Source organism: Bactrocera neohumeralis, chromosome 2 (assembly GCF_024586455.1).
Source record: "Bactrocera neohumeralis isolate Rockhampton chromosome 2, APGP_CSIRO_Bneo_wtdbg2-racon-allhic-juicebox.fasta_v2, whole genome shotgun sequence".
NCBI classification, from domain to species: Eukaryota; Metazoa; Arthropoda; class Insecta; order Diptera; family Tephritidae; genus Bactrocera; species Bactrocera neohumeralis.
Genome location: NC_065919.1, coordinates 22,503,973 through 22,528,957, shown reverse-complemented (window position 1 = coordinate 22,528,957; position 24,985 = coordinate 22,503,973). Strand labels below are relative to the sequence as shown.

Genomic DNA, 24,985 nt, shown 5'->3' with positions numbered 1-24,985 from the left:
GGACTGTGAAATCGGGCATTAGCGTTCGTAATATGGGAACATCAATAAGATAATTCTAATTGTTCATTAAACCTACAATTCGTTATTGCGATAGTTCGTTATACTGAACGGCCCCTGAAGATATTAATTTTATCGTATTTTCTCTCTTTATATCTTTACTTAGTTAGCGAAGTGAGTAGGTAGTTAACATGAAATTTTTATTTATAACATAAAAATTTGTATAACAGCAACTTAATAAACAATGATTGGTGTATATAAAATCAAAATATTTAAAAAATAAATATTATTGCAAATAAGTAGTAAAAGTTGTAGCGCAGCACTGCAGCTCCGTAGATTCCACTAAACACGTTTGTTTGTAATTTAGCTCACTTTAATTATGTGCGCAAATATTACACCTAATTATTTATTTTATTCTTTGTTGAATCCCGCTCTCTTGCACTTCCCGAATCCAGACCCCAAACGCAACCCCAAGTGCACCAACACACCTGTTTACCGTATGACATTCAAGGGGATTGTGGAATGTTTGCTCGACAGTATGCGCCCCAATTTCTCCTCGAGCGGACGACTCAACTCATGCCACGTACATTTGCCAATAAGCGCCACTTCCTCTAGAGGCGGTCGAAATACTACCAACACATTCAGGCAAATACCATCGCTCGTGTATGGCATTGGCGAGGGACAATGTTCGACACTGAGTATGCCGTGTGGCCGATGTTGTGGCAACTCCGCGCCGAATAGCTCGATCATAAATTTGCGTAGCGTCGAGTGAAGACTGCGCTGTGGATGCACCTCGACCGTGGGGAAATGGTGCACATTCTTTTCACTAACAAGCACATTCAACGAATTGGTGGCACGTTTGCGTATCACCGCGACGACACGCAAATAATTTTTGTGATGTGAGTACTTTGTTGGCAAAACATCTGGGTGATAGGGTGGCGCCTGCGGTGACGAGTTGCGTTCGTTGTACGAGCGGCCAATGTCGATTAAATTTATAATGTCATTAGCGCGTAACGGCAACTCAGATAGTCGGCCGATCCATTTCGCCTGCAATGACTCGTTATCCGCCTGAGCGGGTGTCTTCAACTGACCGCCTGTGACGCGACCGGTGAGCACAAAACGGAACCATGAGCCGCCCGCCACTTCGATGGCCAGTAGAGTTGTGATATCCACATTTAGACCAGTTTCCTCATAAACCTCACGCACAGCAGCCTCGCAAATGGTCTCGCCCTTTTCCATCCGCCCAGCTGGTAGATACCATTTGCCTGGAATAAGATGAATACAATACTATCACGGGAATATATGCATTAAATATTTACTTACCGGCGCATGATTGCTTAGCTTCTTGCATCATAAGCACCTCATCCCTCTCGTTGAACAATACGCTAGCGACTATGTATGTCACCGATTTTCCTAGCACAGGTATGTAATCTGCGGAGGCGCTTGGTTGTATGCCCTGCGCCTCGGCTGTGGCATTCTGTTCTTCGAGTGAGAAATCGCATAGCTCCTGCGTTATATCGCCCAGATCTTGAGCAGCGAGAATTCCGAGCAACTTTTGCTCAATGCTGTCGGCGGCATTGTGGGAGTTGGTTTGGGGCATTTTGAAGCGCAGGCTAGAAAATAAATTATTTTATTTCAAATATTAAATTTGTAAAACCAAATTAAATTTATCAAAATATTTCATTCCAATTTTAATTTACATACTACTATGAGCAAAAAATAGTAAGACTTTCTGCATAATTTTTATATTCTTAATTTTTTCTATAAAATCTTTATCGTGCCTCTCAAAGTAATCCCCCTTTGCCCAATACACTTGTTTTTTCAATCCTCGAAATAGATCGTCAAGTCAATTTCCTTAATAGCCCTCAATGCGCATTTGAGGCCTTCAATTAACTCAAAACAGTTTCCCAGAAGCGGTCGTTCGATTTTTATGAATAGCCAGAAGTCACACGCAGCTAAATCTAGCGAATACAGTGGTCGCAACACGATATTCGTTGGAAATTTGGCGAAAAACTCAGGAAGAATCAATGTAGTATGCGATGGTGCATTATCGCGGTGCAAAACTCAAGAATTGTCGGCGCATAATTCCGTTTTTTTACGAATAGCTTTACCCAAACGACGCATACACAGAGCTTGGGCTACTGTGGTGGTCAGCAGTTGGCGGATAGTTGAAACGGGTGTAGCTTAAAAGGTTATATCTACCTTGACGAAGTTTCAGTGATGAGGGGAACCGACACCGTCCATAACTAAGTCTTAAACCAAAAAAAGTCCTGGGTGAACTAACCAACAATAAAATGGAAATTGCAAAATTCTTCCAAAAGGGATACCAGATTCCCAGCCCAGTAAGACACTGGTGAAAACCTACTGGAAACGGTTCTCGGAATTTATACATTGGAGCTGACAGGTACATTCGGCAACTTTAATAAGCGGAGTTAAATCTTGCTGAGATGGCTTTGCCGGTTAAAGTTATGCCTCTCGCTCCAACTAAAACCCCGGCAAGTTACGTTCGATGCTTTCCGCCATTGAGTTGGCGCTGCAACTTCCGGTTGAGTCTTGCTCCCGATTAACGCTGACCTGGTACTGTACGGAGGCAAGATAACCATGGTCCCGAGGGGGGACTCAATTATATGAATACCACACTTAATAACCAAATCGAACTTGAAAGTGGAAATGAGCACATGGCCTTTAGGCGAAGCTCAAATATGAAGAAAGCACCGTCACTACATACCAGGCTCGAAAGCAGTATAGCAGCAAGCGTTGAGCAAGAGAAGCAGAAACATGTAACTCTTATGGCAAGGAAAACTATTGCTGGATGAAATTTGCTAACCTTTTACCAACTCGGCGAGCAGATTGGAAATCTGGTAACTATGTTTGAGGGTGGAATGAGACGATCTATTCATCAAGTCATGGGGGGCGGATAATCACACTGTATGAGCTAGCTGCCTCTGAGCGAGCTATTAAATCAAACCCCTGTGAAAGGAGGCAAAACACTTCCAAAATGAAAGAGGTGTATGGAAGCTCAACTGGTAATAGCTTCGGCTACGAGGTCTGACCGGAGACTTAATTCTGGTACCACGGGGAGCAGTAGCCCTTGGAGGTAACTCCAATCTGGGGTTTTAGCCCTTTGTGGAGATTCGTGGTGGTTGTGGTTTGTACCTAAATGCGGGTAGAACTGACTTTTTGTTGGTTCGATGTGGAGTTGTATTGCAACCGGGTGCCGGACCCAAAGCACGGCAGAGGTTTTAGATGGGCCTCGAACCCCACCAAGGTGGTTAGTGTGTCCATTCCACACTGCCAATTGGTACTGAAAATGCCTGGCATTTTCAGGGCGCTGATCAACACTTTGATTTGATCCGTGTACTTTTGAGTACCGTGGAGTAAGGCTGTCGTCAGCAGGTGCCCACGTTAAACATTCCGGTTGGTTGTATGAGCTAGCTGCCTCTGAGCGAGCTATTAAATCAAACCCCTGTGAAAGGAGGCAAAACACCTCCAAAATGAAAGCTGAAGCGCACAGAAGCTCTGGAGATTTCAAAGACTAGCGGCATGCCTTACGCAGATACGTTTGATATTAGAGACATAGACGAGGCAACGACAGCCGAGGAAGTATAAATGTCCATAAATGATAAATTTCCTGACGAATACACGTACTTGTATGGAAAACTTTTTCATTTGACGAGACATATTCAAGACATTTGTCGTGACCTATTGTCTAAGGCAGACGTGCAATTTTCGAAGAAGTTGTCGGTTTGTCGATCTCTGGTCCGAGAGATTTTATAAGCTTACATATAACGGGTCCAATATTTTCCCAATAGACGTATGTATGTCGGTTTGTATAAGTGCGGTCGGGTTAAGCTATTAGACGTTAGAACGATTTCGTACTGAAAAAACTTCTCAGGCAGTTTTGTAATTGTTTGGCCTAGTACAGTTGAGCACTCGTCAAAGATGGACACCAGCAAGGTGATCCACGATAAAGATGTAAACACAAGATCGGCGGCTGAAAAGTAGTGTTTACGATTCTGTTGCGTTATTTTTGATGTCAAAATTGTATTAAGCTCTCGAGCGAAAAAATAGTAATTAACGACATCGAAAGACATGTACTACCTCAAAGCCATATACTAAGTTTTTCAGTATTATTTGGCCTTCAGAGGCATTTTTATAGCTTTAAGCAGTTAGAGGTACGCACCAAACCATCGCAGGACCTAGGTTTGATACCAGCACTGACTAATATTGAAAAATTTCCAATATCGATTGCAAATCGGCAGACAATAGCCAATCTCAGAGTGATGTGTCTTTATCTTTCGTGAAAATGTTGCTCTACAAAAACTAATCGGCTCTTTCTAGGTGGCTTAAAACTGGTAGGTCACTCTCTTTTCGGTTAACTACAAAGCGCCTACAACTAATAGAAGCTTCATAAAGCGTCAATTAGAGATTTAATATAAATATATTCGGCTAAGTTATAAGTACACTGCTTGTAAGAAGGCACTTTGATCAATTTTGTTGAATCCACACGCTTTGTTTTGAGTGAAATACAAGTTTCTAAAGCAATCGACTCGTCCGTCGTGTTAAGCGAACATTAACTGACTTAAAACTAGTCTCAAACTAATTAACATACAAATTTATAAATATATTTACATAATATAAATATAATAATGAGTAATTTTTTCTGTTTGGTTTTGCTATTCGTGCTGGAGATGACATTAACACACTAAAGAAAGAGGCTCTAATTAAAAAAAACGAAAAAAAAAACAAAACGCAGAGCAGATGACACACTTCGCCTTATTTTCAGTGCCTCCACTCGTCAATAACACACCTAACTATGCGAAAATTTGAGAAAATGACAAAATACAATAAAAAGAACGTATGGGTGGATAAGATAGTGGGTAAATAGTAGGTAGAATAAGCGGTAATTATGGCGGCAATGATTACAAGAAGTGTCGAAGTTAAGGCCCTATAGAAATAAGTATGTATTTTACTAAATGGTTATAGACAAGTGTTGAGTGCACATACTAATTAGTTGAGAAGAAAGATAGAAGTGATGAGCACAGCAAAGCGATGGAGATCAACAACAGTTACGCGAAGAAAACTGCCATTTATAACGAAGTGACAGCACACTGACACTGACACACGAAGCTTGAGAAATTACAAATGCGCGCAGAGGAGGGGCACAAAGGAGAGTTGTGAGGCAAAACAAAATATGTGACAGTTGGCAGTGGCTGGCTGCTACAGGAGTTGTAACTGCAAGCTGCGTGTGCGCTATAAAGAAATAGGAGACAGACGCGTTTAGAGTGTTTATTTGTGGCTTTAACGATAATTACGATTTCAGCGATTTAGCTGAGACTGTTGCAAGCGGATGCAGTTGCAATGTGAATGGTCTCGAAGCGGTAAATAAAGCACTCAGCAGACTGAATGACAGAGCTTTTGTAAACACTTGCCGCAAGCAGTTGTGGCCGGCACGACAGCACGTTGCGTTGTGAGTCAAGCAAAAAAAAAAATGCAAAAAAATTGCAAAAATGCAAAAGCAATGCAGGTAGAAAAAAAACAACAAAAAAATCGTAAGAAAATAGAGAAACAACATGTTATAGAATATCGCGTCTCGCGTACGTGCGCCTGCGCAGTGAAAGAAGAAAGTCATTAGACGGACTGCAAAGTCTGTCGCTCAGCATTAGGATGTGATTGTCACAATTTTCACTAAGTTTGTATGTACGTAGATATGTGAAAGTGCGCACAACACCAGCGGCCAGTGATCTCTCCAAAGCAGTTTCACGCAAAGCGAAGTGTTTAAATGAAAACTCTTTTCAAACATTTACAACCAGCAGAAATATCAAAATTTGCTTGCCAAAAAATTCCAAAATTATGACAGCTCGTACACACATATATGTACATCTACAGTTAAGCGCGCAGGTATGCAGGTAAGCATAGACGCAGGAATGTTGTTCCCACACAATTTGTTGTAGAATGTTTGGTATTTCTTATGCAAATTTCAAATAACATCGCACCCAAACAATCAATCGAACTCGTTGGCATGCGCGTTCGCGTTCGTAGCTAACGTCTTTTTGCTAACAATGCACACATAACACTTACATGCAGAACCACCGCTTTTGCTGTTGTTCTTGTTGTTTGTAGCACAATTTCTTTTTTATTTTTTTGTTTCTATAAATTCTTTCGTTTTTTTTTTATTATTTTTTCTGGGTGACTTTAATAATTCCTGCTAACTTTTTGTTTTCGAAGTTTTGCCGTTTGTTGCGCGTATTGGTTCACTGCGGTGCGCGCTCTGCGCGAGACACGGTACAATGTTGAATCGTGACTGTTTCCCCAATTGTTTATGCGGTTTGTTTGCTTCTTCACCAAGCGCTGCTGCTGGCATAGGGTAACAGTGTAAAATACCGGTTGTAATTTGCCATGGAAATGTCTTATGCGCACATTTGAAGAAGCTTTATAAGCTGCTCTTCGCATCTTCGCTTCTTCACATGTTCAAATGCTTTCTTATTCTTGCGAGTCGTTTAATTTCTCAAAGAGAATGCTACTAACGTGACGTCATATTTCATGGCACTCAACATTTTTCATTCAATTTGTTCTGCTTCATATCATTTCGGTGCTCTCACAAATACTATTTGGTCTCCTAATATACATAGTAGACAGTAAAAAAATTGAGGTTTTGTACTGCGACCTACGGTGTATTGTATCCTCCCCTATAACACATATGTATGGTCACCAAGGTCCGGCATCCTGAACAATTCCAGGAGCCTGCTGAGCGCGAGTGAGGTGATGTGATCTCTGTCCATGTAGATGGAACCTAGGTCTTTTAGCCTGTTTCTGCAAATTGCTGGGCAATCCAGAACCAGGTGTTCTGAGGTTTCCTGTTCCATATCACATAACCGGCAGCTTGCGAAAGACACTATGCCTATGTTGGACAAGTGCTTCCTGAGTTTGCAGTACCCTGTATAGAGCGCGACAAGAAGGCGAAATTTGTCTCGGGGCTGCCAGCGGCCAATGCTGTACTTTGGTCACCTAAACTTCTGGAGAATATCGCCAGGGTTTCGTAAAATATGCGACGTCTTTCCCGACGATATTTAATGTTAATTGTGTAGACATTCTCTTTGAAATGAAACTACCCATCGATGTGATGATACTAAGCTTACCATAAGTATAGCTCTAAATTACAACTCGAAGCTCAGCTTTATGCGAGAATATATGGAAAAGGCACTTTTATCGCTTTCGAGGTTTACAATTTGATTTGATATACTAGAAGGTAGCTTAAAAGTGTAACCCTTTTAAGTATTTCATTCTTCTAGAGAAGTTTCATTCAATTGAATTTCAATTTTGACAATTGAATGATTTACTATTACATGAAAGCTTTTCATAGCTATTTGGTGTAGATCTATATTCTCTTAGGATCCCTAATTTATAAAGAAAATATCTCAACTTTTTATGCGGTTTTCTAGGTTAAATTTATTTGGCTTTTTGGAATTTTTGTGTGAATTCAGGCTAACAAGCTTTTGAACTTTTAAAGAAGCAAACATCATTAAAAAGAATATTTCCACCTACTCTCTAAGCAGTACAAAGAAAATAATTGTTTTTGTTATTAATTGTGATAATTGGGCGATTTTATGCCATGGAAACCCCCCTCACAAAAAAAGACTCATCATAAATATAGAATAAAATCTTTAATTTATAGAGCAATGTTTCAACAGATCAGGGCATAAGCTAGTTGAAATATATAAACTTGATAGAATTTAAGGGGGCCATAGTATTTGTGAATTCGCGATTTGGAAAGCTTTGAATCCTAGGTTAGGCTACGTTAGGTAATTTCAACTAATCCCTCATCGAGGGCTCGAAAGCGGAATAGTTGAAAAATGAAGTTCGGAAACAATTACATCTCATTATGTTGAAGACAACATCGATAGTAGAGAATTTTGAAGTGATGTATGTATATGCAACCTAAAGTCAAATATATGTATGTAGAAGAAATTTTGTACTAGGAATCATTCGGAATGAAAGTTTTGATTCGAAATCTTATTTTTTTGTTATTTTAACTATTGAGAAAATTTTCGATTATATGTACTTTACATATTTTGTAGTACCATTTTAACATTTAAAGTGTGTCTTATACTAGAAGACAGTAATTTTTTGCAAAATTAGTATAGAGTAGAGGTCATACAAGAGACACGCGATGACGAAACAAGATCTCATCGCTAAGACAACTTATTCACAACCCGATATTTTCTAGTTAAGTCCTTGTATTCCTTACAAATCAATAGAGGTCGTAAAAAAAATCACTGTTGGAACTAAAGTCTACCCGGTCGTGGTCTAGGTATAAAAAATGTGTAAATTTGGAGGATACTAATGAAAATATTTAAATCGTTAGAAATAGAAGTTTCCACCGGTCCCATCAAATGCGGAATACCGAATAATACTAAATTTATATAAAAAGTGGTAAATCTCAGCTGAACCAACTTATCAGAAGCCACCGTATACACACATGACTTACTTATGCTCGTTGCAGCTCCACAAATGCGATCGGCAAGCCGTCATTAGTTGTAAGCGAATAAACTATATTACAAGGGAGTCTAAAGTATCACAAGCTAGCAGGTTATTTGGTTGGTTAGTGGAGTATCTAGTTGTTGTGAACAACAAATGAATGTACATATGTAAATACCTGTTGTGCTTTGGTAACAAGTTTACAGTTTGTTTTGATCTGCGCATATATGTATGTATGTCATGGGTGTTGGTTTGTGTTTTACTCGAAATATTAACAAATGAATGACTGAGAAGCGAGCTGAGTATGCGAATGACAGTTTGGAATGTCTCTAAACGCGAAGTCAGAAATTAAATAGAAGGTATTTGTTACCTTTTTGTTTGAATTCTTTTGTACCATTATGTTTTTTTGTAATTTTTCAGATGACACCTGTGAATTTGATTTCTTTTCTCTAATGAAAAGTTAGCGAGTTAGCTACAAACGTGTGCAAAATGTTTTATATTTTGGAATTTAAAGAAAATTTATATCTCTTACCACGTATATATTGTCTGAATGAACTGTTCTATAAGTTCTCCGAAAGATGTACATATATTATGTAAAAGAGTTAAAGAACTAACAAATATTTGTGGGGTATATCCAGCGAACCTGAGGGAATAATTGAGGCGCAAAGGAGCATACTCTTGTAGAACCCCCAGAGGTGATCTAGTGATTGATGCCCAGAGCATACTTAAGTAATGGAGGGAGCACTTCTCCAGCCTGCTGAATGGCAGTGAAAGCATAACATCAGGGGATGGTGAACCCCATTCCCAATCGATGACGATGGAACACAAGTTCCATTGCCCGACCATCAAGAAGTTCGTATAGCAATTACCCGTCTGAAGAACAACAAATCGGCGGCGAAGAACTGATAAGTAGCACGCGTCAATTTCTTTGTAGAATATGGTGGAACGAAAGCGTGCCCGACGATTGTAATTTAAGTGTGCTCTACCCAATCCACAAAATGGTCTCTCGGCGCGAACTACCGCGGGATAAGCCTCCTCAACATCGTATATTCTTCGTCGATTTTAAAGCTGCTTTTGACAGCACAAGAAGAAGTTGCTTTATGCCGCTATGTCGAGATTTGGTATCCTCGCAAAACTAATGCGGCTGTGTAAACTGAAGATGAGCAATTCCAAAAGCTCCATCACGAGCGGAAAGGACCTCTCCGAACCGTTCGATACTAAACGAGGTTTCAGACAAGACGACTCCCTACAGTATGATTTTTCAATCTACTGCTGGAAAAAATAATTTGAGCTGCAGAGCTGAATCAAGAAGGCACAACTTTTCCTAAGAGTGGACAACTGCTGGAGTACGACGATGATATTGATATCAACATTCGCGCTGTTAGTTCTGCTTTCTCCAGATTAGATAAGGGAGCGAAGCAAATCGGATTGGTAGTGAACGAGGGCAAGACGAAATATCTCCTGTCATCAAACAAACAGTCGTCTCACTCGCGGCTTGTCTCCCAAAAAACTGTTGATAGTCATAACTACGAAGTCATAGATAATTTCGTCTGTCTTGGAACCGACATTAACACCAACAACAACGTCAGCCTCGAAATCCAACGCAGGACAACACTTGCCAATAGGTGCTACTTCGGACTGAGTAGGCAATTGAGAAATATAGTAATCTTTCGACGAACAAAGACCAAATTCTATAAATCACTCAGTGACTAAGTGAGCAATTGAGAAGTAAAGTAATCTTTCGACGAACAAAGATTATATTATACAAGTCACTTATCATCCACGTCCTGCTCTATGGTGCAGGGGCATGGACGATGATGCAGTCGATGGAATGATGAGCTGTAAGAGATATAGGACGACATTGACATAGTTCAGCGAATTAAGAGACAGTGGCTACGCTGTCTAGGTCATGTCTTTCGAATGGATGTAAACTCCATCTTTGAGAGTATTCGACGCAAGTGAATCTTGAGGAGCCTGGGTGACTCAAATTTTCAAGACATCTCAAGACAATCAAATTTTCAAGACATCGCCAGATATTGTGAAGCCACTTTGTCTCGATTTTGCACTAATCATATTTTTTGCACAACACTGTAGTTTAATTGAAATCATTATTCTCTGCAGAGTTAGATTACTGGTTTGACAGTCAGCACTTAGACACGGTGATTGAGCGCTGTTACCACTTTAATGATTGCTATGTGTAAGTCTTGCGGTATGGCCAGAGTTCTGAACTAATAAACTAAGACATTTATTGGCGACTATGAGATACAGCGGCATGCGACAAAATATGCTTCTATTCCTACATTAACACAAACATACCTACAACTGTGAAATATGCTTTCAAGAGAGGTTTGCAAATCTTAATATATTATTTCCATTTTCTATGACAATATGAAGGGTAGAAAGGAAATGTTAGAAATTCGAAATTTGTATACGAAAAAATTCATTTCGATTCGCTGATAAAAAGAAAGTTCAGTTAAAAGCACAATTATATACATCTATACATATGTATGTATGTACATATGTACATAAGTATGTACATGAATAAATAAACGCTAAATAGTGAATTGAAGCGTATAAACACTAGTTATGCTTAGTTGAGTCGTAGACTTGATGATTCTATTTTCTATGCGCTTTATGAGTACCTACAACGGACTCGAAAAGCTATAAATTGTAACAATTATTTTCTAAGGTATGCATAACCCGTATACATACATATGTACATATATAAGCACAATTAAGGTAGAGGTAAAAATAAAAGTAAGGAGGTCAGGTGTTTTTGACTGACCGACTGTATGGCAGCTGCATGCTGTGGTGGTTCGATCTTAACGATTTCTTCACTTATTGAACCTTTGCTTTAGATAATAGCCTATACTAAATTTCTTGAAGATATATCGTCAAATGAAAAAGTTTTCTATACATGCACTTTATTTCGAACGGTCAGATTGTATGGCAGCTATGTATAGTATATATATGCCTTAGGCGGTTCCGACAAATGAGCAGCTTCTTGGAGAGAAAAGAACGTGTGCTAAGTTTTAGATCGATATCTCAAAAAGTGAAGGACGAGTTGGCGTATATACAGGCGGTCAGAAGAACATGTCTAAATCGATTCTGCTCGTCATGCTGATCATTTTTATATATGTATGTATGTATATTTTATAGGGTTTTGGACGTTTTCTTCTAGGTGTAACTTCGTGCCAAGTTTAATATACTCTGTTGAGGGTATAAAAAATGGAAAAACAAGTATAAGGAAAAAGTATGGTATTGTATGGGAACTAGGGATGATGATTGCCTGATTTTAGAGATTTTCACATAGTAACATACGATTATTAGGATTATATTATGCACCGAATTTAGTTAATATTAGACGAGGAGTTCCTGAGATATTACATTTTTTACATAAACGTGGAGGGTTTCACGGCTACTGTTCAATGCTTACAATGAGTCTAATGTAGTCCTTCCGTACCATCTCGAATGTGAAATTTAATGTATTTGACGTATTTATTTATTAAGGGGTTAGTAGGGTAATCTTTTTTAAAATTTTTTTCATTTTTCATTTCATTTTCTGTTCCCTTATACCCTTAGAATTAATGTAGAAACCCACTTTACCATTGTAAGGTTTCGAAAAAGGCCCAAAAATATTAATACCACTCGACGTTCGGAGTGCTCGGAGTGCACAACTCAAACTTTAAACGCGTTTATCTCAAAACACACTTTTTTAAACTGGCGGACATGATTCCGGCCGTAAAATTATTTATCAACATTTTTTCATGATTCTAATAGGGACGATAAATTGGGTTTTTGTGTTTCAGATGATCCAAACATGAGAAAGCGTGTCCGCCAGTGAAAAAACGCATCTCATTCACCCAGCCATTTCTCTGACAGATGTCATCAAAATTCCAAAAAAAATTTGTTTATACACTTCACGATATACCTCATGATATGTGAAAAAAGTTCAATTGTAGAATAAAAATTTCTATGAAAAAAATGTCAAAAAACAGGCCAGATTACCCTACTGACCCCTTAAGTTAACGCACTTTTAGAAGTTTTCAATATAACCGTTATATGAGATAGATCTTTCACACGGCAGTCGGGTCTACGTAACCGGAACGGACCCGGATTTTTATGCGGCCAAGGACTGTCAACTCGGTATAATTCTGCCGCTACAACAACAACGGATCATTCCGTGGACAATCCCCAAAGTTGTTTTAGGAATGGTTTTTGCCGGTACAACAACAACGGAACGATAGTCAATTGGAATTTAACTCGTCCCCTGTATTATTCATTTATTTTATATGTATGTATGTATGTAACTCTAAAGTACTTCGACTAGCTATAGGTGCTACAAACAATCGTTAAGTGAACAAAACTAAAATACTCTGAAGCAACATGTTGCAAGAGTATAGAAACATTTATGCACGTTCCCCGTTAGAGTTCAAACTGATTGGCACTCTAGAAATTATAAACGTGAATTGGGTAAAGTTATAGATAAATGCATAAAATCAAGAACAGTAAAATAATATTTTCATTTTTATAACTAAATACCGCACACAACTGTTAAGAATAATAAAAAAATTTTAGTGGAGTATTTAGCAAGTTAACAATCACATTAATTGGCAGTGAATGCGCTGAATTTCTCACTTTCACCGCAATCACACACAACTGCACATGGAAATGTAGTTTTCACTTGTATTGCGCGTGCCAAAAGTTTGTGGCTTACTTATACTTTCATGAAAAAGAAGCATATATTTTGTCGTGCACAAATCTCGGTTGGCGGTCAAGGTCAGCTAGCTCGTCGCGTATCGAAGAAGACCGCCGAACTCATTTGCATTGCATTTCAGTATCATGTTGATGACAACATCTTTTTGTAATTCTTTTTGTACTGTGCGAGTTTCGCATTGTTTTTAACTCGTTCATGCGCTTTAAATAGTTATTCGTGAAGATGTTGTTAGTTGCTTGAAATTTAAATTTGTTTCTTCGCCACAAACGCAGCAATGATGTGAACAATTTATAAACCAGTGGGTGTTTGTATGATTTTGAGTTTTTTTTTTATTGATTCAATGTTTACAAAATATTTTTGTAGCGATTATCTAATTCCCGCTTAGGTGGTAGGATTCAAGTTGGTTGTCGTCGATGTCATCTAACGGTAGAATCATGAAACGAACTGTTTCTATGGAATCCGATAAATGGGTGGGGTTCAATGAGCATCCAAAAAGGAAGTTGGAGTCATTCGGGGACTCATTGCAGGACACATATTTGGTGCACTAGATTCTCCGGGCAACTCAAGTTCTTCGTCTGCTATGAGTAGTGGTTTAACTCCAAGTACCCTATTCACAGAAAAGGAGTCGGTAAAGATGTTAATGACTCCAACTAACTGTAGAGGATGGTCAGTGCGTGTCTGAAGTTAGTTGCGTCCGTAGTCTGTTCAATATCGTCAACATATTTAAGGAATGACCTCTTGGTGCTCATAGCAGGCAGCTCCGGTGTAAGCAGATTTTTACGAAAACATCGTAGAAACTGCTTGGAATGCAGTGAATTGTGTTCCTTAACATAACTCATTATGTTGGTGTTCGACGAGAGATATCAAGGAGCACTCTTTTATCGTACGGACTGCAGTGTCCTGACACGTCTAAAGCTTCTTAGTTTGCAATCATTTTGGCGCTACGTAGTTGATGACGGGCGGAATATTACCGTGAAGGTTGCCATCAAAGATTCTTTGACGTTACCGCAGTTACTGCCGGCTAGCAACTTGTGAAGTGTAACGTTTAAAATTTTAGTGTTGCTGAAAGTCGGAATTTTAATTCTATCGACTGTGATATCAAAGTCGAGTCTGTACTCCTTCGCCCTGTGGATTTAGTGGGGAAGAGTGTTAGGCGATAAATATCGGTGAAATAGATGCTTAATTTTGAACTTTTGCATTTAATTCCATTGCCTGACGACAATATCGTACAATCATTTGAGGACAATTCAATGAAAATTCCCTATGGTGGTTCCGGGAGTTACGAGGTTTTCCTTCCCATTAATCAAAAGGAACGAATTCTTACTCCTGATATCACCAATCCGGATATAATGATTTGTCAACACGGCAGCAGCTCTCAAAATTATTTTAAGAATTACTACTCTGCAGATACAACAAAAACATAGCTGCATCTATTTAGCTGTACAAATTTAGACTTGCGTTGCTATCTTATCTGAAGTAGTCTTTTACACTTGGCTGCTATTCTTTTTCGTAATAATTGTTGCATTGTTGCGCGTTTTACGCTCCACTTCACTGCAGTTTTCAATTTGATGAAATTCAATAATTGCTTTTTGATGAGATAACTCATCACTGCCATCAAATCGGATGCATATTTCGTCATCACTAACTCCTTTTATGTCAGTATTTGCAAAGATGTTAGCATCATTGGATTGCGCATCATTTTCACAGTCTAAGCTGATGATTTCTTTCCATTCTTATTTGGTGGTCCCGTAGACTTTTCGAAACGAAGTTTCTCAAAATTAGATCCACTGATTTGCTGTGTGGACTTTATCAGTATTTCTGTTTCTTCGTTTAATCTGCTTTCGCCAAGTTTCAAATGTTCTTTTATACCATCAATCGTCATATCCTTCTGTTGTTGTTGTTGTTTTAGCGGGTACCTAGTCCTCGTTAGGATGGTAAGGATTAGCTAAGTTGTCGTCGAAGGAAGGAAGGCCCAAGAAACGTGCTGTTTTGACGGGGTCGGACCAAAGAGAGAGAGGTGTCAGATGAGTTGGCTTGGTGGGGCATGCAAAGAGGTGGCCAGTGTCATGCGGAGGCTCATTGCACCCACATATATTGGATATGTCGGGGTCTATTCTGTATAAGTAAGAGTTTGACCTACTACAGTATCCAGAACGAAGCTGCGCAAGGGTCACTATCATTTCTCGCGGCCATTCGAGCTCTTCGTCTGCAATGGGTGGTGGTTTGACTCTGAGTATGCCATTCACTGGAAGGAAGTCGGTGAAGGTGTTGATGGCTGCACTGTGAATGGCGGCCAGTGCTTGTCGGAAGCTTGTTGGGCCCGGGGTCTGGTCCACGTATTGTCTTAGTTTAGGACCTCTTGATGTTCCAAGGAGGCGGTTCTGCTCCAAGCAGGTGGCTGCAAAGATGATTTCTGTGCAAGCATCCCAGCAGGAACTGCCTGGAGAGGAGTTCATTATGCTCCTTAACTGGGAACATATGGGCCCCACTATGCAGGTGCTCGATAGGAGACATCAAGAGGAATCCTGTCGTAGTCCGGAGTGCAGTATTCTAACAGGTTTGAAACTTCTTCATCTGCGTTTCAATAGGTGTTATTTCATCGGTTATTTATGAATTGTGGCTTGGCTCTTTTCCAATCTGAAAAAAAAAACATAATACTTTTCATTTCTTATTCTAATATCAGCAAACATCACATTGAACTTACCTTCGGACAAAAATACCATCCACTGCTCCAGCATTCAGCACTGATGTCTTCCAACGTCTCATGTATGATATGTTTTCAATAGCATCGATGATGGAGCATTTTTGCCTTGCTTTGTACAAATCCGCTAGAGTCTTTTGTTCGAGACATTGCGCCAAATGTTCGAAAAATCCGTATTTGCAATGATTTGTTTTGTCAGGAAAAATTCCACGCTTAAAAAGAACTACTTAATAAAAGTAAACAGCGTTCTGGCATTTCCAAAATTTGTCATGGAAATGTGACGGCGTCACATCTATTGTAAGACATCGTCGTCGCCGCTTACTGTTTGCAGCACTGACGTCCAGTAAACCTTTTGAACGTTTATGGGGCGGCATGCGATAAGTCTAAAAAATATATTAAGTTTTCAAAACTGTATATAAAGGATACTGAAACGCTTACCACTTCACTTTTGCAGTACTTTTAGTTTTAGCAAGTTTTTTTTAATAAAACCACACAATTTCACATAATCTTTCTTTTTTTAATGTTTTTTTTCATGTTACAAAATCTTAAGTGTAAATTTATAAAAAGTAGAATTTATTAGACAAATTATATACTTACAATTTGATTGTTTATTTATCCTATATGGTTTTTACATACCGTGCAAATGCAGGGGATTGTTTATTTTTGTGAAATGTCAATAAAACTCACAGCTGATGATAGGTATGTGGGTAAAACTATCCGCATATATCGATTTATTATCGAGTGAGCTTCTTTCAAGAATATGTAGTAATCATTACAAAAAGAAATCCGAAATTAAATATGAATCTCCAAGTATTTTAATGAAATAATAAAAATTTTAAATAATTTGCATTTAAATATTTGTATGTATGTTAGTAATTTAGAATTATAAATTTCAAATCTATACTTGTATATAAAATTTATAGAATTGTGCCGAGAGTTCGATAAATTAAGTTTCGATATATTTGTTTATTCAGTGACACAGGCACTATTGATATCGTCTTTGTCAAACGTCAGCTGGTGTTTTACTCCAGTAAAATTTATAATAATTCTGAAATCATTTCCCTGTATAATGAGTATTAAAGAAAATGATGTTCATATCTTATTCACGGGTTATTCCAGACCGGATAGCAATGATTCCAACGCCATGCGGGCCAATTGCACCTGTACTCTAATACGTACACGCAATGGACGCAACATTATCGTTGATACCCTCACCGCCTGGGATGGAGAACGACTAATCGAAGCCCTTCAAAACTTACATGGGCTCAAGCCACAGGATATACATGTTGTTGTTTGTACACATGGTCATTCCGATCATACCGGCTGTAACTATCTCTTTCGTTCAGCGCAATGGCACTTTATGGGCGCTTGTGTCTCCAATCGTGACAAGTATTTAGAATGTCCATTAACCCGTGGTGATTCGGAACCTTTTCAATTGTGTGGAGACGATGTGGTCGTAGTACGCACACCAGGCCACACACTCAATTGTGTGTCGGTATTGGTGCGAGGCACTAATCTGGGGGAAGTTGTAGGAGTTTGTGGTGATTTATTCGAACGTGTCGAGGACATTATGGATCCAACCATTTGGCTGGAGGCAGGTAGTGAAAATGAGGAATCTCAGCGAATACAACGTTTGCGTATGATCGAGATGTGCAACTATATAATACCAGGTCATGGTCAGGGTTTTGCCGTAACAGAAAATATGAAGGAACTACTGCGACAACAAGTGAATTCGAGCGATACTAATAAGCAGTATGAACGCTAACATTGCGATGTATATTTAAAGATTTTATTAAAACAAATGCATGATAGCTTTAGAAAATTTAGTTCGATTTTTTTAGTTATATCTACAATATCCTGGTTGTCATACAGTTTCGACGAGTACTACTGGAGTCAGTGAACTTTATCAAATATCAGATATTTTGTTTTATAATATGTGAATATCATACATACGTACACATATGGATTATATCGCTTCATTCCTTTAAAGTTCCGTAAAAGCTAAAATTTTCTTGAAAGATTTATGAAATACATACATACTTATGTCCCAATTGATTTAATCAATTCGTTGTTTAAGGGAGCATGATATTTGTTAGCGAACCAATTTGTTGGGTTTATCATTTCAGTTCACTTGATCGAACCAATTGATTAATTGTCAAAGCCCATGATTCTCACCATCTCTTTTAATGCTACATATGGCATAATAGACCTTGGATCGCAATGCAAACCTCAAATAATTTTTAAGATCCATGATTTCCTCCAAATATCCTTCAGATATTAATTACTAAAACAACTTATAAGCTAATTACGTGTATTCATCCCCTGAAAAGCGAAAACCATTTAAATGAAAGTCAAATGGTTAAATTTTAAAAACAAATCTTTCATATATTTGCAATGCTTTTGCTTGTTTTGTCACCACATTTTTTATACTTTCTTTTTATAAAATATTATAGTTATAATTTCTTAATATTTGTTCCATTTATAAATAAAAATACTAATACTTATGCCTAAACTATGAAATACTTTAATAATATTTATCATTAGTCTATAGAAATAATAATAATTCCCTTCATTATCATGAAGATCTGCATATTCCTTAATTCGCACTTGTAGTGACATTGTAAATGCCAAAACATAACCTTTTATGTATTGTACAAGGAATTGTCTTTAAATATACATAGATACATATACACAAGAACTCTTTACAACTATATACATATAAGTCTCACATATGATTTTTTAAAATACATATGAGTAGTAAATATATTCTAGTTGATTTCATACTCGTTTCTTGATCGTAAGCTTGAGTTTTGAATTTTTACTTTAAGATATTTTACATTTTATTTTGTTTGCATAAACGCAGTTACATATTAAGAATTATGCCAAATCTTATTATATACAGTGTAACGTATGTTTTTGCATCGTTATAAAATTTATTTACGACATACGTATATAACTTATGTACTTTATTATATACATTTTAGAATTCAGCTAGTTTTCCTATAGTGTCTTACGAGTATGTAGTACAGTTTTGAGTGAAAAAACGTTAATGAATGTTTTTATATTAACAAAATACATAAGTAAAATTTTAGAATAATGCAAAACTTTGAAGTCCAAAGTTATAACGTTGTATGTGTCTTTGTACTGCCTAGATACATACAACAAAATAACTTTATAATCCAAAAAGTTTAAAAGTTTTTAACGCAATTGAGTTGCTGAAGTGTCAAAAAAGATAATTAAAAAATTTTGTTTTCAAAGATTATTGAGTTTTGAATGCAAACGCTTTTTAAAGCATAAAGTTGCACAAAAAAGTCAATAAGCATATGTTTTTTCTTGAAAAAAAAAATAAATAAATATATATTTCTCTTCAATTTATTCTAACAAGATTTCAAGAGCTGCATTTGTTCGGCGCATAATTCGAAAGAAATTTTTGTACCCACGTAACTTGTAATTGGAAATAATTTAAAATATCTTTTAAAGAAAATGAATTAATTCAAGTATAAAATAAAAATATGCGCGAATTATTTCACAAATAAAACCAACAAAATCAACAAAAATCAATAATCGATATATTTCACACATTTGCAATATTTGCAAAATAAATCTTGCCTTTAAAATATTGCTAATTGTATAAATATATCTTTTAGTTATTATGTGTTTTAAAATATAGTAAATTAAGTACTTTTTAGCGGTAGCTTAAGTATTTTTAATTCACAAATAAGTACATTTTAATGGCAAAAGCGACAATTTCTTTTCAAACTATGCGCCTTAGCTGCTGCTTTATGCTCCCTACTTGCTGCACATACAGTTTTTTCACAATTTTTAAACAAAAAGGTCACAACCTGAGCATTTCATACTTAAGCGAACTAATTTAGCTTGCAGTAAAATTGCTAATACAAAGAAGCATATATGGTTTTACATTTCTAATAAATATATGTACATATGTATATGCTAGTAAAACAGCGCCGAAGCGCTGCGCTCACTCCCACATTGCTCTCATGTATGTACATACACTCGTACAATGTGTTTTCACATATTTTCGGCTGTTATGTGTTCCCGCTGCTTGTTGCTCAGTGGCTTAGCGCGCCTGCTACTCGCCACAATGAATGCCATGTTCTCCATGGGCACCATGCGTCCAGCGCCCCAATTAGCGGTCATAAACACCAGCAAGGCCACCTGTTGGCGTTGCAGTACGTACCGCCGTCACAGTAGTATAAAGCTCGGCACCACGTCTCCTGCATTGTTTCGCTGCTTTACAATTGATACTAACTGCCGACCATAATGTGTGCCGGTTGTTCCAGCTCATTGTCATGTACGGAGGAATAACGTGATGCGGCCACCACTGGTGTTAGGCTGCTCTTGAAGAGCTCATCTGAATTCAGTTTACAACTGGGCACAAGTTCGGTGAATTCTGAGCCCAAACCGAATTCCATATCGAGAAAACCGTACTCCCATGTGGAGGATGCCGACGCGGCCGCTGCATTGGCGCTCATGCTACTCACATACGATGAGGTGAGCGAATGCGTCGCCGAGGAGATGGTCGAAAGCGTGGTGAATGTTGCCGTCGACGAAGAGGTACATGTGTTGTATGCTGCACTACTGCTGCTACTGCTGGTAGTTGATGCGTTGGCACTACTGCTAGAGACCGAGGTGGATTGCACGGTGGTGAAGGTGCCGCTAATGGCAACAGCCGACGCTTGCGTTGTGCTATCCGACGCGCTGGTGTTCGTTGTTAAAGCGGCCGTTACGGGCACTGGTGTCGCGGTGGCTGGGCTGGTTATCGATAACGCAGGCGGTAGTATGGCGAAGAGGTCGTTGTTGTTGAGTGGGTCCAGCGCGGATTGTGACGACAAGCTGAGCACCGAACTCCAGTTGATGGAGCGTGTTGAATCATCGTCCGCATAACCAGAATCGCTGTTATCGGTGGTGGCAATGGACGTCGTGGCGGTAGTTACTTGTGACGTTGTACTAATGCTACTTGACGCGCTTGTCAACGCCGCCGTTGAGCTAGCGTTTTGCATGGGCGCTGCTGTTGTTGCATTGGACGCACTGAGTGTCGTTGCAACAGTATGCAGCTGGGTTTGCGTCGTCGCCGGGGTTGGTGTTGTTGAAGGCGGCGCCGACGACATTACCGGTTGGCAGGGAAATGGAGTTGCGCGTCCAGATTGCGATTCCCGGAAGGGATAGTGGTCGTAAGGGTGTATTGCCGCTGCGCCATTTGTAGAATCACAGTTATTTACATTAATACTACTAATGCTATTGTTGAGTGTAAAACCGCCGCTTGTGGGTTTCTGTAGGTGCTGTGTGGGTGCGCTCAGGTATGGCGGCGGCGTGTCGAGCCGTTCGGGTTGCTGATTCTGATAATGTGGCAGATGCTGTGCGAAGTGCTGCGGAGGCTGTTGTTGCAGCAGTGTTGGCGGCTGATGTTGCACCTGATAGTCCAGGTTGGTGAGACGCGCACAGTTCATCACTGGCGGCGCATAGTCCTGGTGCTGCTGATGTAGCATTGTATGTGGCTGCTGTGGCACCAACAACTGTTGCGGTGGCTGTTGCGGATTCAAGTGATGCTGCAAATGATGCGGCGGATGCAGATGCTGATGGTATTGATGTTGTGCGGCAGCTGCCTGCGCCGCTGCTTGATGCATCTCCTTAGCTTCTGTTTCGATTTCGCGATCGATGCGTTTCAGTGTATTGCATATTAGCACCGAGCGATAGAGTGACTGTTCGGATACTTGTCGGAAGCGCGACAACTTAAACATGGATAGGTTGCGTATCTTCAGACGCAGATCCTTATAGCAATTCTTATTTGTATTGCACCATGTGCCACGCCCATCACAGCAACGTTTTAAAGGGTGACGCGCGTCGAGATTCGCGGCGGTCACATGTAGATTGCCGAAGGGCGGTGGTGGCACAACAGGCGAACTATTCACATGGGGCGGCGGACTGCTACAGCCCAACTCTAAATACGATTTACCATTCTCTGCACAACGTATTGTCTGCTGCTGTTGTGGCGGTTGTGGTGTCTGTTGCTGTGGCGGCGGGTATGCCGCTTCGGGTGGCACATAAAATTGCTGACCGCCACCGGAGGGACCGTTTGTGCTCTGCCATTGTGTGAAACCATTGCTGCCAGCCATACGCATATGTTGCGGACTGCCGGTACGTGAACAATTCTGTTGTGGATATGGCTCCGAGTAGTAGTTGGGACGCGAGCCATAACCATGCGGCGCGGGCGCATAACTGCCAAGTCGCTGTTGTTGATGCGTTGTCGTGTTCGCTGCTGGTGGCGGTGGAAAAGTATGATAACGCAGTGGACAATATGTCGGTATTATGCTCTCCTCCTCTTCATAGTCATCCTCGAAATCATCATCGTCATCATCTAACTCATCGGCGCTGAGAAGTGTTGTCGCCAAAGTGGAACGTGTCGCAATGCTACCCCATGGATCACTCGGCACTGCAACAGCCTGCAATTTGGAAATGCAATCGACCGGTTCTGTCGCCGCATTAGTCCAGGGCTCACAACAGGGCACGGCCGCGACCTCCTCCAACTTGGCAATACTGTCTTCTGGTACGGGTGTGGTGGAGGTTGGTGGCAATGGCGTGGTGGCAGCCATTTCACTGGACATAGGCAGCAGCGTGGCGACCATGGAGGGCAATGTTGCTATTGTGGTGGCTGCAGTTGGACCGCTTGTGTGCTCAGCGATTTTAGTAACTTCTTTACCATTGCTAATACTATTGTGGAGGCCGTTAGTGCTGCTATTAATACTATTATTATTGCTATTCACTGTTGTTGTTGTTGTGCTTTTCGTGCTCTCTGCTGCACTATTCGTTAGTGTGCGTAAACTGGCGTTTGTATCTTTTATATTGCTGCCATTCAGTTGCTGCTCCTCAATGGCTTCGATGTAGTTGTTATTATTAATTGACCATTTGCCTGTCTTCAGTGGTGGCGGACTGTTAGTATATGTATTAGCATCCTTGGCATCGAATGTAATCTCATGTTTCCGCTTGGTAGCGGCTGTAGCTTGTAGACCCATTGCTGAATTAACCTGTAAGCAAAAAGAAGAGAGTTTAATATTAGTTTTGATTGAGGAATGTAGTACTAAATTTAAAATTTGAAAATTTTAAAAATTACTTGCTGATCACAACCGTAAAACTATTTTAAGGACTTTTGAATTCAAACTCATTTGAAATATTGAAAAGTCCAGTTCAAACACCAACCAACGCATAAATTATTTCAAAGTGTCACTTCTCAACGTAGGCGACCACTCACCTCACCATTGTGATGTCTCCGTAAGACCCAACTCACAAATTTTGCCAACAACGGCAACATTTTCAAAATCGTGCTCACTCTAACGGTATTAAAAGATGTAAGCATACAAATGCATTACACAAACTATTATAACTCTATCTACAACGCTCTAGCCCATTCTGCCGGTTTGTGCCACATCCTGACGCGCTAAAGCGAAAATTATCTGCAACTCCTGCCGTTTGCTTTAAAATGAAAAAAACCGAGACAAAGACAATCAGGACAGAAAAGTATACACTTATATTAGATTCTCGCACTGTGCGAACTTCCGAGGTCTTCGGAGCAAATGTCCAAGTTGAGGTGAAGAGTTTATACTACGTTAAATGTGAGTAGATATGATCGTAAGTAGCGGGAGGGACAAAAAGCGCATAGAGAAGCATGAAATTACTGTATAAAAAAATCGATTGTTTGATCGGAACACTGATTTAAAGCGTTTATGCGACTTTTTACAGGTAAGGGAAGCTCTGAGAGACCCTCGCTTACTAGTTCATCGAAAGAATTAAATCTGCTTATGCAAAATGTTCGATCCTTCGCTACAAGTGCTAGAAATCTAAAGGGTATCCAAAAATAATCACCAAGCTCAGCTTTCCATGAAGTACCGGCCTTGCACGTTGCTGCTGGGGCTGTGGTTATTCCACATTTGAGTTGTTAACCCGCCTACTAGCGCTATTCTCAAAGCTTGCTTCCGCCACACACACACCCAAGCAAGGTGTCAAGTGAGACACAGGAAACAGCAGCCAACTGTCAACTGGTCGCTTTCAGACACTTAGCTAGACATTTGTCGTCGTCGTCGTTGATGCTGTCCTATCCGCCGTACGCGCACACAAGCAGATACTCCAAACCGGACCCATATATTTTCACGCATGTATAGCGACGCAACAAATACAACATAAGGGTGCATCCCGGTTCCTGCTTTTATGCTTCGCTTTTCTATTTTTTTTTTTTTGTTGCGCTGTTAAAAACTCTGACTCAGTGCTTGCTTCAGCGCACATCTGTAAATACAAATACACCCGGGTTGCACGTGCATTTCGCCTGTGAAAGTGACGTTGACGGTGGTGCTAACGAAGGGAATTGAGCTGCCTAGCGATATTCAGAGGACGACAATCGGTGTTAATGTGGTGGTGGAAGTTGCTGCCATTTCATCCCTTCGATGCAGCGCATATGAAACGTGCGCTATTTTGCCGGTGCTTGCTAAAATGTCATATGCGCTGTGCCCTCCGCTCGACTCGACACGACTCTACGCAAGCCGCTGCATAACAAAACAATAACAGCAACAAATAAGAAAAACAACTGCCGTTGCAATGTGCGTCGTCTGCTGTCGTGTATTCTGCTTTTCAGCGTACGCTCCCTACCTTATTCTGTCTGCTGCTGGCCGCTTGCTTGCCTGCCTGCCTGTTGGCTGGCATGCATACACTTCGTATATTTTTAGAAAATTATTTTAACGTCGCCGTGCCTCACAACCAACGTTCCTTGTCGTCGTCGTCGTTGCCGCTGCTCCCACCGTCCGCACGTTCGTCCGTCCTTTCGCCGTAGAAATGAATGCGCGCGTCTGGTTGCATTTATACGAAATGCGACGCACTGGCGGCTGGCATCTGATATTTATAAATGTGTTTTTCGTTCGGTGCGCTCGGTCTGTACGTTCCCTTTTTGGTAATAGTGGTGGTGGTGGTGGTGATAGTGGCGGCATTGATGTTGCACGTTGGACGGTTGGTCGGTTGTTTGTGCGCTTCCATGAAACCCGAAATGAAATGAATGAAACCCAAAATAAGGAAGACTGACAGACGCAAAC

General features: G+C 39.9%; 3 protein-coding genes across 5 annotated transcripts in view; 1 reads left to right on the top strand and 2 right to left on the bottom strand.

The window, feature by feature from the left end:
• Positions 1 to 176: 176 nt before the first annotated feature.
• LOC126750755 (8-oxo-dGDP phosphatase NUDT18) lies at positions 177 to 16,594 on the bottom strand. Of its 3 annotated transcripts, none has more exons than XM_050460474.1 (3): positions 16,491 to 16,594; positions 1,321 to 1,610; positions 177 to 1,262 (listed from the first exon to the last, which is right to left on the bottom strand). In XM_050460474.1, the coding sequence occupies exons 2-3, from the start codon at positions 1,595 to 1,597 to the stop codon at positions 490 to 492; spliced, it is 1,050 nt and encodes a 349-aa protein (XP_050316431.1). In that variant the 5' UTR covers positions 1,598 to 1,610; positions 16,491 to 16,594; the 3' UTR covers positions 177 to 489. The 3 variants fall into 3 exon arrangements, with proteins under 3 accessions (XP_050316431.1, XP_050316433.1, XP_050316432.1); XM_050460476.1 differs by having other exon boundaries at positions 16,530 to 16,567; XM_050460475.1 differs by lacking the exon at positions 16,491 to 16,594 and adding an exon at positions 6,079 to 6,280.
• A 279-nt stretch (positions 16,595 to 16,873) lies between these two features.
• Positions 16,874 to 17,719, top strand: LOC126750769 (metallo-beta-lactamase domain-containing protein 1). The gene has a single exon (XM_050460499.1). It carries the CDS (start codon positions 16,963 to 16,965, stop codon positions 17,656 to 17,658), a length of 696 nt encoding a protein of 231 aa, XP_050316456.1. The 5' UTR covers positions 16,874 to 16,962; the 3' UTR covers positions 17,659 to 17,719.
• A 533-nt stretch (positions 17,720 to 18,252) lies between these two features.
• LOC126768103 (uncharacterized) overlaps positions 18,253 to 24,985 on the bottom strand; it is a 43,955-nt gene continuing 37,222 nt past the window's right edge. Inside the window, exon 2 of the mRNA XM_050485997.1 lies at positions 18,253 to 22,936. Within this exon, the coding sequence (XP_050341954.1) occupies positions 20,159 to 22,936 (2,778 nt within the window). The 3' untranslated portion in view covers positions 18,253 to 20,158. The remainder of the gene's footprint in view (positions 22,937 to 24,985) is intronic.